This window comes from Gymnoscopelus braueri (assembly GCF_963280865.1).
Source record: "Gymnoscopelus braueri genome assembly, chromosome: 20".
Lineage (NCBI taxonomy): Eukaryota > Metazoa > Chordata > Actinopteri > Myctophiformes > Myctophidae > Gymnoscopelus > Gymnoscopelus braueri.
In genome coordinates this window covers 30,721,073-30,734,182 of record NC_137622.1, presented here as the reverse complement: position 1 = coordinate 30,734,182, position 13,110 = coordinate 30,721,073, and the positions used below count along the sequence as shown (strand labels likewise).

The following is a 13,110-nucleotide window of genomic DNA, read 5'->3' as shown; positions in this document are numbered from 1 at the left end:
TACATACAAAGTTGATGCAAAGACGCAAATTATCGCAGTGTTGCATCGGGTGGTGCGAATGAAGTGAATCAGGCGATACAAATAATGCAGGAAATTCACTTCTTCCTCATCTTCGCTCCAGTTGAAATAACCCAACTCTGGAAAAGTTCACTTTGCAAATGAAGCGACGGGAAAAATATCTTTCCCTACTGCTTGAATGCAGCTTAAGTGAAAGGCAAATGTCTCCTAGAGAGGGTTCAAACTGTATGTACAGTACAGAGTGTTCTAACAGGTCCAGACATAACGCTGTACATTCTACAGACATGAAAACACACACATGGTTTACCTCCAAATGTCCTTGCCAGATATGGTAACAAGAAACTATAGCTTAAGTAGATGCCTATGTAATGTTATGTTATATTTAAAACCTAGATGGGGGGTAATGTTATGTTATATTTAAAACCTAGATGGGGGGCGCTGTGTGTGTGTGTGTGTGTGTGTGTGTGTGTGTGTGTGTTTCTGCATGTACAGTGAGTGTGGCAATACAAAGTGTCTGCAAGCTGATTGTCTGTGTACAGTATATGTACGGTATGGTATGTGTGGTGTGTGGTTCGAGAGATGGATAAGGTGTTTCCCGCCCAGCAACACACACACACACACACACACACACACACACACACACACACACACACACACACACACACACACACACACACACACACACACACACACACACACACCACACACTGCTTAGTGCTTACAGTGAAAGCGTAGAGTAGATTCTGTACACTTGACCTCACTCTACCCACGCACATAAACAAATACTGTATACAGAGACACACTTTCTCCACATGTCCTCTCCCACACATGCATATATATGTACAATGCGTTATGCACACGTGCAAACATAAACAGAGAGAGAGAGAGAGCTTCCTTCCTAAGCCTGTTAACGTAAGTGTTATGTAAAATCCATGGCTTTTATGTCAAGTTGCAAGTCAAAGGGTCAAGTCCTTAGCGGGTAAGATAAATGGAGTCCACATACTGGAAAGGAAGTGACTTTCTCACAGTACGTTTATTACCGTTTCGACCTGCATAGGGTCTTCATCGGAATTCTGGTGAAGACGGGTCGAAACGTTAATAAACTGACTGGGAGCACGTCACTTTCCAGTGTGCAGACTCTATTTCTTTTTAACGGCCCTTTGGTCAGTTTGTCCTGCATCTGGGTTTTTATAGTGGATGTGCAAAGAAGGGCCACTTTGAAAATTAGGGGACAAGAGGGGAAAGGGTAGAATGACTTTTATTTTGTCACAGTGCGACCCTGACCCCTGTGTTGTGCCAGTGGGGAGGGGGGGGGTCTGTTTAGAAGCACCAGCACGCTGCAGAGGCAGGAAGCGGCTCATTAAATCCCCTCCTCTTCCAGCCCCTACAGATCCCACCTCTGGCTAATTGACATTGAGTTGGAACAGAATGTCTCTGTAAAACCACAAGCACTCCTTAAAGACAAAACCAGTCATTTAAACAGATGGTTCAGATGATCTGTGTTATATTGCAAAAACTAATTATACTGCTTATATTAGATTTTTGACAGATATAACAATGTGGACATTCTGGAGATTTATTTTTAAAATGATGTTTTTGCTTCATTAGACAGTACATTGTAGATACATGAAATAGTCCTTGGGCCAAACCCCAAAATCTCACATATCGGTACCACCTGGGATGGCAAATTCTAGTTGGGATTTTTTTATTCCTATACATCCCTGGATATTATTTTTGTATGATAGACCTTCCTGAGGCCCAGCTAAATTGGGGTTATCAGCTGCTAAAGTTACCACCCCCCATTGAAAAATGGCATTTTAGACACATGTGCATATCTTGGTATTGGCTCACGTTCAGGACATATTACAATGTTTTATATTTTATGTTTGGTATCATTTTTAAGGGGACACTTTGAGCTTTCATTCAAGCCCTTTGGTGACTATGTATGATAAGTACAGTGGTCACTGGAGCTCTTCAAACCTTTAATAACCTTTTTTTTTCTCACAATTTCCGCCTAAACCATATATTTTCTTTTAGTTCTGTGGCATCAAGAAACATCAGAGACACAAAACACAACAACTGGAATACTGACATGACCCTAAGGATTCAGGAAATGTATAATTTACCCATAGTATTTCATTCTGAGGTGGTCATTTTCAGCCTTATCTTAAACAAGCACTTTTTATGAGAAATAGACCGGTCAATAGGCATATAAGAAAGAGTACCACTAAACCTCCCTAAACATTGATACAAAAGGGTTTTCAATTGATTCTGGTACCTTTAGGCATGCTTGAGAACATCCCAAATATCCAGGAAAATATACTTAGCAGAAAGGCATAATTTTCAAGATGGCATCCAAGATGGTTGCCAGGAGCTTAAAATGTCTATATCTCAATTACCATTCAACCTAGAAAGTTGGTTTTGGTGTCGTAACCCTAGGTTTTGGATATCATCGCCCCCTGGCGATCACACAGAGCACACACTGGACTCCCGAATTCCAATTCCTATTGGATAGGGTCGTGTGACGCAAAACACCGGCGACCGGTGGGGGTATAAATACCATTGCGTCACATGGACTCGCCCTCTGAAACCTTCCACTCTGCACGCCACACTGCGCACAGAGGGGGTTAAAAACATAAGTACCTTACTTACGCTATTAATAAAACCTGTGTTACATACGTAACCTAGGGTTATTATAGCATAGCTTCGTAAGGTACTTACTATGGGACACATAAACGTCCCCCGGGGGAGCCCATGTTTAACCAACCCTACCCAAATGCTTGCCCAAGGCCGCAGGTCCTGCCCTCGGCAGGACCATGGCCCCCAGGCAACCCAGACCCTGTGGGTCAGGAAGCAAAAGGATTTATGGTAAGACCTTGACAGACATAAGTCCTGTCCCTAGTCACCAGCCCAGACAGACCCTGGTCTGACCGGCTCGTGACAGAGAAACCAAGGCCTCCTCCTCCCGGACCATGCCTAGCAGGTCCAGAGAGGGCTTGAGGGGCCAGCCAGGCAGAGAGAGAGAACATGCCCCCAGGCATGTCTTGCATTCCCTGGCCTGATCCGGCTGCTGCCCACAAGTAGGAAGAAACCACATGCCCTTAGGCATGTGTTCACCTAGCTTGAGCCAGCTCCTACACCCAGGATCGTGCGCGCCATCTCAGATGCCGCCACGTCCAGGCTGTAGAAAGATGCAAAGGTCAAAGGTGACGACCAGTCAGCGGCAGAGCATATCTCCTGCATTGACACCCCTTTGCAAAGGGCCCAAGATGCAGCTACACTCCGAGTAGAGTGGGCCCTCAGTCCCAACAGGACAGCGGCACCACTACTCACATATGCCAACCGAATCGCCTCCACGATCCATCTGGACAGAGTCGGTCTAGCCACCGCCTTCCTCTGACCCCGGCCAAAGGAGACGAAAAGCTGAGATGACTCACGATTGGCCGCCGTCCTCTGACAGTAGAGCCTTAAGGCCCTCACTGGACAGAGACAGTGCAACCGTCTGTCCTCCGCCGAAATGAACGGTGGAGGATGGAAGGCCCCCAGTTCTACTGGGGCCTGGGCAACCGCGCCGGTCTTAGACACAAACGTCAAGTTGGGTTTCAGCAAAACCCTCTTGCCGTCGTCTGAAAACCACATGCAGTCCTCGCTCACAGAGAGCGCTTGCATGTCACTGACGCGTTTCGCCGTGCAAAGGGCCACCAGAAGCACCGTCTTGAAACTCACGATCTTCAGATCTAACGTTTCAAGAGGCTCAAAGGGGGGCCGACACAGTGCGTCCAGCACCACAGTCAGGTCCCACTTAGGGAACAAAGGTCTGTTCACTGGCCTAGCACGCTTGGCGCCGGCCATAAACCGTCGCACCAGCGAGTGCTTGCCCACCGACTGGCCATCGAACCCATCGTGGCAGGCGGTGATGGCAGCCAGGTACACCTTGATGGTGGAGAAAGCCAAATCATGATCCAATCTGTCCTGCAGGTAGATCAGAATGCTTCTCACAGGGGCCTGAAAAGCCACCACCGGAGGTGATTGCTCCAGGCACCAGGTCTCAAACATATTCCACCTAACGTCGTACTGACGTCTGGTAGAATCTGCCCTAGCCCCCTGTATAGTGGCCACCACTGCAGGGGGCAGGCCTTGCGAGTTTAGACTCGACCTTTCACGGGGTAAACCCACAGATGCAGAGCCTGGGGGTTCTCGTGCCAAACCTCGTCCCCGCCTTGCCTCAGAAGGTCTCTGAGCAGGGGGAGAGGCCACGGCTCGTCGTAGAGGAGGGAAAAGATCTCCGTCCTCCACGTGCCCCATGCTGGTGCTACCAGCAGAACCATCCCACCCCGGGTCCTGATCCTCTCCAACGTTGGACGGATCAGACCCAGGGGTGGAAAGGCAAAAAGTAGACCGCTCGGCCACTCGAGCTCTGGGAGGAGTCCCACAACCCCCGGGCTGAGTAGCCTTCGTGGACAGCCCCCCAACCTGAGAGGCTGGCGTCCGTGGTTATCACCTTCCAGGACACTACAGCGCCTATCTTGACCCCTTCGGACAAGAAGGTCGCCTGTGTCCACGGTTGGAGTGACAAAACACAGCGTGGTGACACTACCACTTTCCGAGAGCCCATGGAGTGCGGTATCCTCATCCAGACCACATCCATCTCTGGAAAGGTCTCATGTAGAATCTGCCCAGCTGGATCAGGTGTATGGCCGAGGCCATGAGACCCGCAGCTTGCATGCATGTCCTGTACGTGACTTTGCGCCCTAGGCGCATGGAGCGCACACATGCCAAGAAGCTCGTTATCCTGTCCTGGGACAGGCACGCCATCATCGTGGTGGAATCCAAGGATATCCCCACGAAGGTGGCTTGTTGGGATGGAATCAAAACGCTCTTCTGAGCGTTGATTGTGAACCCCAGGGACTGCAGGTGCGCAATGGCCATCTCCGTGTGCCGCGCTACCTCTTCGCTCGACTCCGCTGCCAGCAGCCAATCGTCTATGTACGTCGCCAGACGCAGACCCTGCTGACGCAGCGGAGCTATCGCCACCTCTGTGCATTTCACGAACACCCGGGGGCTCAGCGACATGCCAAAGGGGAGCACCGTGTACTCGTACACTTTGCCTTCGTAGCCGAAGCGCAGGAACTTGTGGTGCGGTGGATAGATTGGGACGTGAAAATAGGCATCCTTGAGGTCTATACTCGTCCACCAATCTCCATGACGTATCGTTTGCAACAACGTCGCCGTTGTGAGCATTCGAAAGTTGAAGACCTTCAGAAATCTGTTCAAACCCTTGAGGTTCAGAATAGGTCTTACGGATTGTGGATTTGGATTGTTCTTACCAGTCAGCTGTGACAGCTGTCCCCTTCAGCTTTGATTCCTGAAAAAACTGCTCCACCACCAAATAATAGGCCACACCCACTTCATCAACTACTTTAATTGGACACAGGTTTGTTTAATTTATTAAAAAAAGGAGCAGTGTGATGTCCAAAAAAATTGTTATATAACTTTTAATATGTTGTTGGCTATGAATGAAAATCCGCCTATAGAGAAAAATAACAAAATGTCAAAAAATATAAAAAGCTGCTCCAATGGAAAGGCTATCATATTTTTATTTACTTATATTGGCCCAAAAAACAATTTAGTATAGGTAAGGTTTTGCCGACTTAGTGGTACCGATATCTGGTCTGGCCCAAGGACTAAAAGAGGTGTGTGACATATAAAAGGAATATTATAATTTGTCAAAAAGCATCATTGACGAAAGAGCATCATGATTTTCTTGATGTGTGAATGTTGTCTTTCTAACAGAACACATTTTGGATGGGCCTGGGCTTCAGCACTCTGTTCCTGTTGCCTAGCATCATCCTGGCAGTAAAGCTAGCCAAGTACTACCGCCGAATGGACACAGAGGATGTTTACGATGAGTAAGTAGCATTCTGCTATTTTCTTTAATGTAATATATCTAGTGTAGCTTAATCTACCTGCCCTTTTGTCCATAGAAAAAACAAGTTGGCAATTATAGCCCAGCTACATACTGTACTGTACATACATATTCAATAGGTAGATCAACAGTTCATATTATCCAATGAATATATGAATGAGCTATTTAGATGGAGGCAGTGGATAGTGTATACAGTACTGCTTGATGATCTTTACAGTACATGTTAATTTAACTCTGTACATTTTTACGGGGCTGATCATCTATTTTTATTTAATGACTTGAATAACTCCTTTCTTCCGTTTGTACAGTGCCAAAAAACATCATCTTTCCAGTCGTTTTGCTATTGAGTCTTCAAAAATATTATTTTAGTATCTTTACATAAGACTATATCAGGTAAACTGGAACAAAGTGAGATTGGAAACAAGTGAAATTATCTTTTTTCAATATAAAACATTTTTTAAGACTCAATACAAACACTGAAATGTATACATATCGTTGCTGTTGGGTGGAAACCTTATACTGCATATCCAAAAACTTTACTTTTCAACAACACGTTGTGAGCTTGTACAGTAGATTGGCTACTTTCGCCATTAATTTATCAAAAAACATAAAAAGATGAAATGTGGAGATACAGGTTTTCTGCCTGACAACGACGATATTATGTAGATGTGTGTGTGCCGTGTAGACATGGTGGTCTACTCTCTTAATCTCTTCTCTCCTCCACTCTTCTTCCTTGTAGTTCCTCCGTTTCGGGGACATGGCATTTTACTTTGTGATAACCATTTCTACTGGTTCCATCTTCCATCTGTTGTCTTTATTTTTTGCATTCGTTTTGTTCCGTTTCATTCCTCTCTGTCAAGCACTCTGCACTTTAAAAAAGAAGGAGTTGATGGATTTGCATGCCATGGGTCCCGCTGCAACCCCCCCCCAAATCCCGCTGCACCCCCCGCTCCCCCGGTGCACAAATGCGAATAGAGACGTCAACGGCTGATCCGTGACGTTTTTCCCCGTCACTGGATCAATACTGATGCACAGAGCATTTGTTGGTACACACGTCCGTTGCTGAAGAACTCATTAACATGTTTACATCTCTGTTTTTTTGTATCATTATAGCATTGAGACAATACCCATGAAAACGTAAGCTTCGTTACACGATTTCCACCCCTGTCTGCTTCCATTCTTGCGCATCGTTCTGTCACTGGTCTCTGGGTGTGTTGTTGTTGTACATATAACTACTGAACTCTTGGTGCTGGTCTTATATGTCTCTTTTCTAAGCTACAGTAATTGCTCTTAACTGGGTGGGTGGTTCAGCTTCTTGTCGTACGCTATCTTTGAAAAAGTGCCCCCTTACTGTGCAATAAGGGCTCTTATAATCATTACCTTACAAAAGCACCATATCCGCCTGTCTTTGTAAGATGGTGTAAGATTCTTTTTTTTAAATATATATATAATACAGATTATATTTAAAGGCTTTATAAATGTACAATTATGTCCTGACACTTGATAGTACTATAGTGATTTTGAAAGGAGAAAAAAAAAGCTTTGACAGCATGCCATATATCATGCATTTTTCATTCCCCTTTTTTGTATACAATGTTGTGTTTTCAGTATGGAAATTGGTAATAATGGTTATCATAATAAGCGTTAACAAGGTATCCCAAATCCGATAATCACAAGGTAAATACCATAGTTATAATGGTGTTGCATGCATGTTGTTTGGAAGTGGAGGCATGCTGGATAGCTTGGGACGGCCATGTGTTAATTAATGAGTCAGATTAATGCAATGAAACAATGCATGCCCACAGGGGGTTGACTAATCAATCAAGCATATACACACTATACATTCAGATGATACACATCTGGAGGTCAGCGGAATGTTTTGCATCCTTATTTACTCCTCAGCCATGAAACGATCAGACAGCTGTAAAAAGTAACAGTTGCCACTATAAGAAAACAGTGTCTGCTATTTATTTTCCAACCCAAATGCCACAGAAGAAACTTTGCCACTGTATGTTTATTCAAACCACAGATGCATTGATTCTCAGCGTTTCAAAGCTGGCGTTTCGCGATGTGACATGTTGTGACCTTGTAGATCTGCTATTTCACAATTTTCACAATTTTTGAAATATGGCTTCAAGTGGTCAATGTATGTAAGTATTGGTATTATACATAGTACAATATTTATATTTGAAATGTATAGTGGAGAGAAAGTTCCCAAAAAACTAATACTATAGTACAGTAATCAAGTAAATGTACTTTGTTATCATCCACCACTGGAATCGGTATAATCTATTTTGAAATTGCACATACAGTAGTACGTGATATAGACATCTAGGATTGAAGTGACATATGTAGAAACGTTGATAAGCTAAAAAAAAAAAATCCATCCAGAAAAGTCAACATTCAATGTATCTGTGGTTTGCAGACAAGTACAATGCCAATGTTTTTCTTTGGCGACCAGGCTGTCATTGAACAAAACATTAACTACACTCCCAGTCTACAGCATGTTTGGTTTTGGTATGAAGTTCATACAAATAGTTGGCCCACCTTTTGGTCTGACAATTTTCTATCCTCACCTTTTTTCAGTTCTGCCAAACTTGTTATTGTAAACTATTAAGTGTGTATTGGGGTCTTGCTGTATCACTAACCCACTGCATGCTCGCTCTGCACGCGGAATGAAAATCCTCCTGTTTCCTCTTGTCCAGAGTCAGCCAAACTGAAACTCCAATGAATGTACACCTGGTCCTTTTATTCAGAGAGAGGCAAGCATGTCTGAGTGCTTTGGTGTGACAACTGAAAATGCCGGCTTGTTTTGTCTACTTGTTCTAACATGTTTTTGTTTTTTTTGGATCAGGCTGTCTAAGCATCTTTAGACAAATTACTCTGAAGGCAGGCAGAGAGCAAAAACACACAAAGAAAATGCCTGAGGAAACCAGTCACTAGATGCTTTTTGCTCCCTTAATTATATTTCATCACTTCAACTAATTGGACGTTTTGACATTTTTTGTTTTATTGCATGATTTGATTTGTTCCACAATGTCTGCTCTGATGGAAAGTGGTGGTGGTGGTGGTGGGGGGGGGGGGGACTTTTGGATTCTTCTTGCAACCTTTGCCTTTCATATCCAGGACATTTGAGAAGACGGAGTATGGCATTTTGGAACGAAACCTAATTGCACGGTTTTCCTCAAAATAATTCCAATTTGAATTAGGTGCTGTTTAACCACTATTAAGCCCTCAGAATAGACAGACCAGGTGTTCTGCTCTCTGACCTGTGTAACAGCTGCACCACGCTGAGGCTCATGGGAGAGCAGCTGGTGTGTGATGCGAAAATTGTCCCGGGCTCTAAAATCTACATTTTAGAATGACAAACTACCGTCAATGATATAGTCGGTACAATTTTTCCGTGCCTGGTACAATTATCACATGATGACTGCCCTAACAACGATCAAAGCAGTTCAGTTGAATTCCCCATCTGGCTGATGACCGTGTCCCCTGTGTGTGTGTGTGTGTGTGTGTGTCTGTATGTGTGTGTCGATGTTACTACTGTAGCATCCCTGCCTATGACACTATGAACAGGTTCCCTCGGGCTTCTGCTCCACCGAGGCATATTGACTGGTGACAGAGAGCTGTCCTTATACATCTGCTCCTGAAAGGTACTTTATAAGAAACTACGCCATCACACCGGATCTGTTTGCTTTTCCTCCATCTGCCCTGCATCACCCTAATGACTGACGTCTGTCTGTACTCACCTACTTCCTTCACACAGCTCTCGTCTCATCTCGCTGTTTGTCATGTGCCTTCTTCATTCCATCAATACCTTTCTCCCGTTATGTTTTGGTATATCTGTACTTACGCTCCATTGGACTTTTGCCTATGACCCCCCCCCCCATATGTTTGTTCTAACCTTTCTTTACAGCTCGTCTGACCCCTCGTGACTCTTCTGTCATGGTGCTGTAGACAATGATTAGTCCTTTGTTTGTTCTAACTTTAGGATTAGCTTTGGATAGGGTGATGAAAGTAAAACTGAAATAACTTTGCAACTTTTTTTTTAAAACTTTTTTTTACATTTAAACAGTTACATGTTTCTGTCGCAAAGCTGTCTTTAAAGTTTCCATAACAACCTAAATTATACTAATAAAATCCTAAACATTAAACTGTCCAAACCATATTACTATATGACAGTAATTGGTCTTTGTTGAGTAGATTGGGTGCATTGGTGCATCAGCTTCTTCCCAAAACAGATATATACTGAAGCATCTTTCTTTCCAGTGGGAAGCATCTTACAGTAGTGATATGTGTAGTGAATAAGAATGTTCTCCTTGAAAACCCTTTCCATCTTTAATACATAATAACTCACTGCAATTGCATATGTTTCATTTTCACAACCAAGCCAGAACACCCTCAATCTCCTGTGCCATTACACACAGCAATGGGCCAAAACAATTCTGAAATATGAATGTGATTAAATTGTTTTTTTTGTGTTGTTTTTACCCACAATTTGCCTTCCCACAGTGTCCTCGAAAACTGGAACTGAACTGGACAGTAAGTTGTTCTTGTTATTTTGTTCACGTTCAAGTTTAGGATTTTATTCTTCTGTGGTTTATAGCAGTGCATAAAATACAATACATATTTGTAATAGACAAGACCAAAACCAAACACACATCAAATAACTAACACTTAAGCCCTATATAGCTCATTTAGCACATTTTTTTAAATCTTTAAATAATTTTGGCCTGTATACATGGCCAAAATATGGACACGAGGCTGAAAGTGGTTAACTAAAGAGGTGGTTGTATGGAGTATTAACATTCAGGATTTAGTGCGTACTCTCCCAGTTGTCCGCTTACCCTGCAAAACAGTATTTTTCGCAAACTAGGAAGGTAATGGTATAAACTTGTTGTTCTGTAAAAATCTTTTTTTTCTGGGTTTATTAACCAAAGCCATTTCCCCCATTGTCTACAGTGGTTCATGTTGAAACCTTGACACCAGATGATGCTTCCACAGAACCCACCCAGTCCTCAGAAGAAGACAACCATCCCAAACCCACCTTTCTGCTGGTCCCTCGCTTGCTCGCTCTCTTTCCACTGTCTTCAATAATCACCTGAAGAAAAGAAAATCACATTGTAGTACACCTGCCCACTTCCTTCCCCCAAAAGTTCCGCCCACTGGACACTGCCACCCCCCACTCTACCACCCACCCTCCATGGCATTAATCTGAGCCAGTGGTCTTTTTTATTATTATTTTAGAGAGACTGTGGTGTCTGCGTTTACATTAGTTTGGACACAATAAGAGGCTGAGAAGACATTCAGTGCGAGGACATGACAAAACTCTAATACGCATCAAGGCTCTTTTTAACTTTTGTTTTTGTACTTGTTTGTGCCGTGGAAACAGTGGCTGCGGGGTCGTGGCAAATTGACTGAGGAGAGACTTGACCATTTTGTTCTAAGAAACGATGTGTCATTTTCAGACACAGGCAGACATATAGTTCGGAGCAGCACACATTTGAGTGACTTTTCAATGCAACAAAATGCATTTTTCACGTTGGATATTTTCCTCATTGTACCCGAGGAGCAAGTGGGAGTCTCTTGTGTTGCTAAAGGACAATTGTCAGGACACACAGCTGTTGCGGGGGGGGGGGGGGGGGAACAGAACCTGGAATCTGTCCGTTGTGGGATGGTGGTCACTCCTGGCTATAGCAACATATAGTGATGGAAAATGTTGTGACTTATGTTATTTTGTCTTAAAAAGTCAAACAAAGTTGTTCTGACATTAAAGTGTAGTGAGCTGAAAGCTGTGCGGTACAGCTGAGCTCAGAAGGGGATCAATTGAAAGAAACTTTCAAAAATATAACATGCTTTTTATGCTTTTTATGTTTACAGTATCGTATGACAGCCAGGGTTTGTCATCTTTGCTGGTTTCAGGGCACAAAGCAAACAACTAGATGCCTTTCAGAGTATGTCTATTGTCTACCATAGCATTTCAACCGATGTGGCCCTTCACATTTCAAATCACATTTCAATCGGGAGCGAAACGGTCTAACCACACGACACCAGTGTCAGAATCATAGAATATTCTTTAGTTGTTTAATCGATTAACAGTAACACAAACTATCATGTTAATCTCACTAACATGGCATCTTTATCAAGATATTTCTTGCTTTGATAATGTCCAACTTTTTCAAGCGGAGAAGTACCTTTTCCAAGCCAAATTCTATTTTTACTGTAGGTCTCAGGTCATAGTTGTCTTTCAATTATATACATACTGTATATTGTTTCAGCTTTTCTGCAATCCCCGCTATGGATACATTTTAAGCCATGAAAAGGATGAATGTATTCAGCAGCTATGTACATGTGATATGTGTATTTGCTAATATGTCTGGTGGTCACCGGTGTCCGAGTTACTTTGGGCAATCTCCAACACACTGGACCAGGCCATTCCAATGACTTTACCCATCTTCCACTCACTTTGCAGACTAAAATATATATTCACTATAACTGTCAGCATAATAATGAGAAAACATTTGACAATCTCATCTCATACTTGGAACAAGTAGCTAAATGTGTTGTCAATCAAAATGCAGAAACTCCAATGAAGGCTTTATGGTTTACACGCCTTTATACTGCAAAGAAATATCGACCATTGTAATGGGAGGTTTGATCGTGCATTGATTATTAAAATCAGCTTTTTATCATGACAAAACAAATCTAGGTAATGTTTTTATATAAATCTCTTGAAATCTGTATGTCAGAGGTTATCAAGTTTACAGTAATGCCCCTTTTTATGCAAGAGAATTGCCTCGAAGAAGTTGGGTTGCTTTGGGAACTGGCAGTAATGTAATCGCAGCGCCAGATTTTACCTTTTTGTTAAGAACAGATTTTCTGTCTTGATAAAGATCAGCAAATGTTTTGCAGTCTTAACTTCCCGGTGTGCACACTTTGACAGGACTATCGATGATGTAGTAGTACCTTACATTGTCTTCATAAGACGCTGAAAATGTATGATTTCTACACTCTTTACTAAGTGCTTGAAAACACACTTTTAGCGATGGACAGTTGGACACTATTAGGCGCGACACAATGGGTGGAACTGTGGCATTGGCATGGATGATGGAGAGAATTTATTTTTTATGTGAGTGTACAAATTGTGAATATACATTCAATTTCAA

The 13,110-nt window shown here is 43.1% G+C and overlaps 1 protein-coding gene across 6 annotated transcripts in view; it reads left to right on the top strand.

The window, feature by feature from the left end:
* The window catches only part of prom1a (prominin 1a), an 87,567-nt gene extending 74,457 nt beyond the window's left edge, over window positions 1–13,110 (top strand). For 5 of the 6 annotated variants that reach the window (XM_080416502.1, XM_080416500.1, XM_080416504.1 and 2 more), the window contains 5 exons: window positions 5,812–5,927; window positions 7,058–7,081; window positions 9,494–9,597; window positions 10,457–10,486; window positions 10,907–13,110. In XM_080416502.1, the coding sequence (XP_080272628.1) occupies window positions 5,812–5,927; window positions 7,058–7,081; window positions 9,494–9,563 (210 nt within the window). In that variant the 3' untranslated portion in view covers window positions 9,564–9,597; window positions 10,457–10,486; window positions 10,907–13,110. The remainder of the gene's footprint in view (window positions 1–5,811; window positions 5,928–7,057; window positions 7,082–9,493; window positions 9,598–10,456; window positions 10,487–10,906) is intronic. The other variant, XM_080416501.1, reaches the window with a different exon arrangement.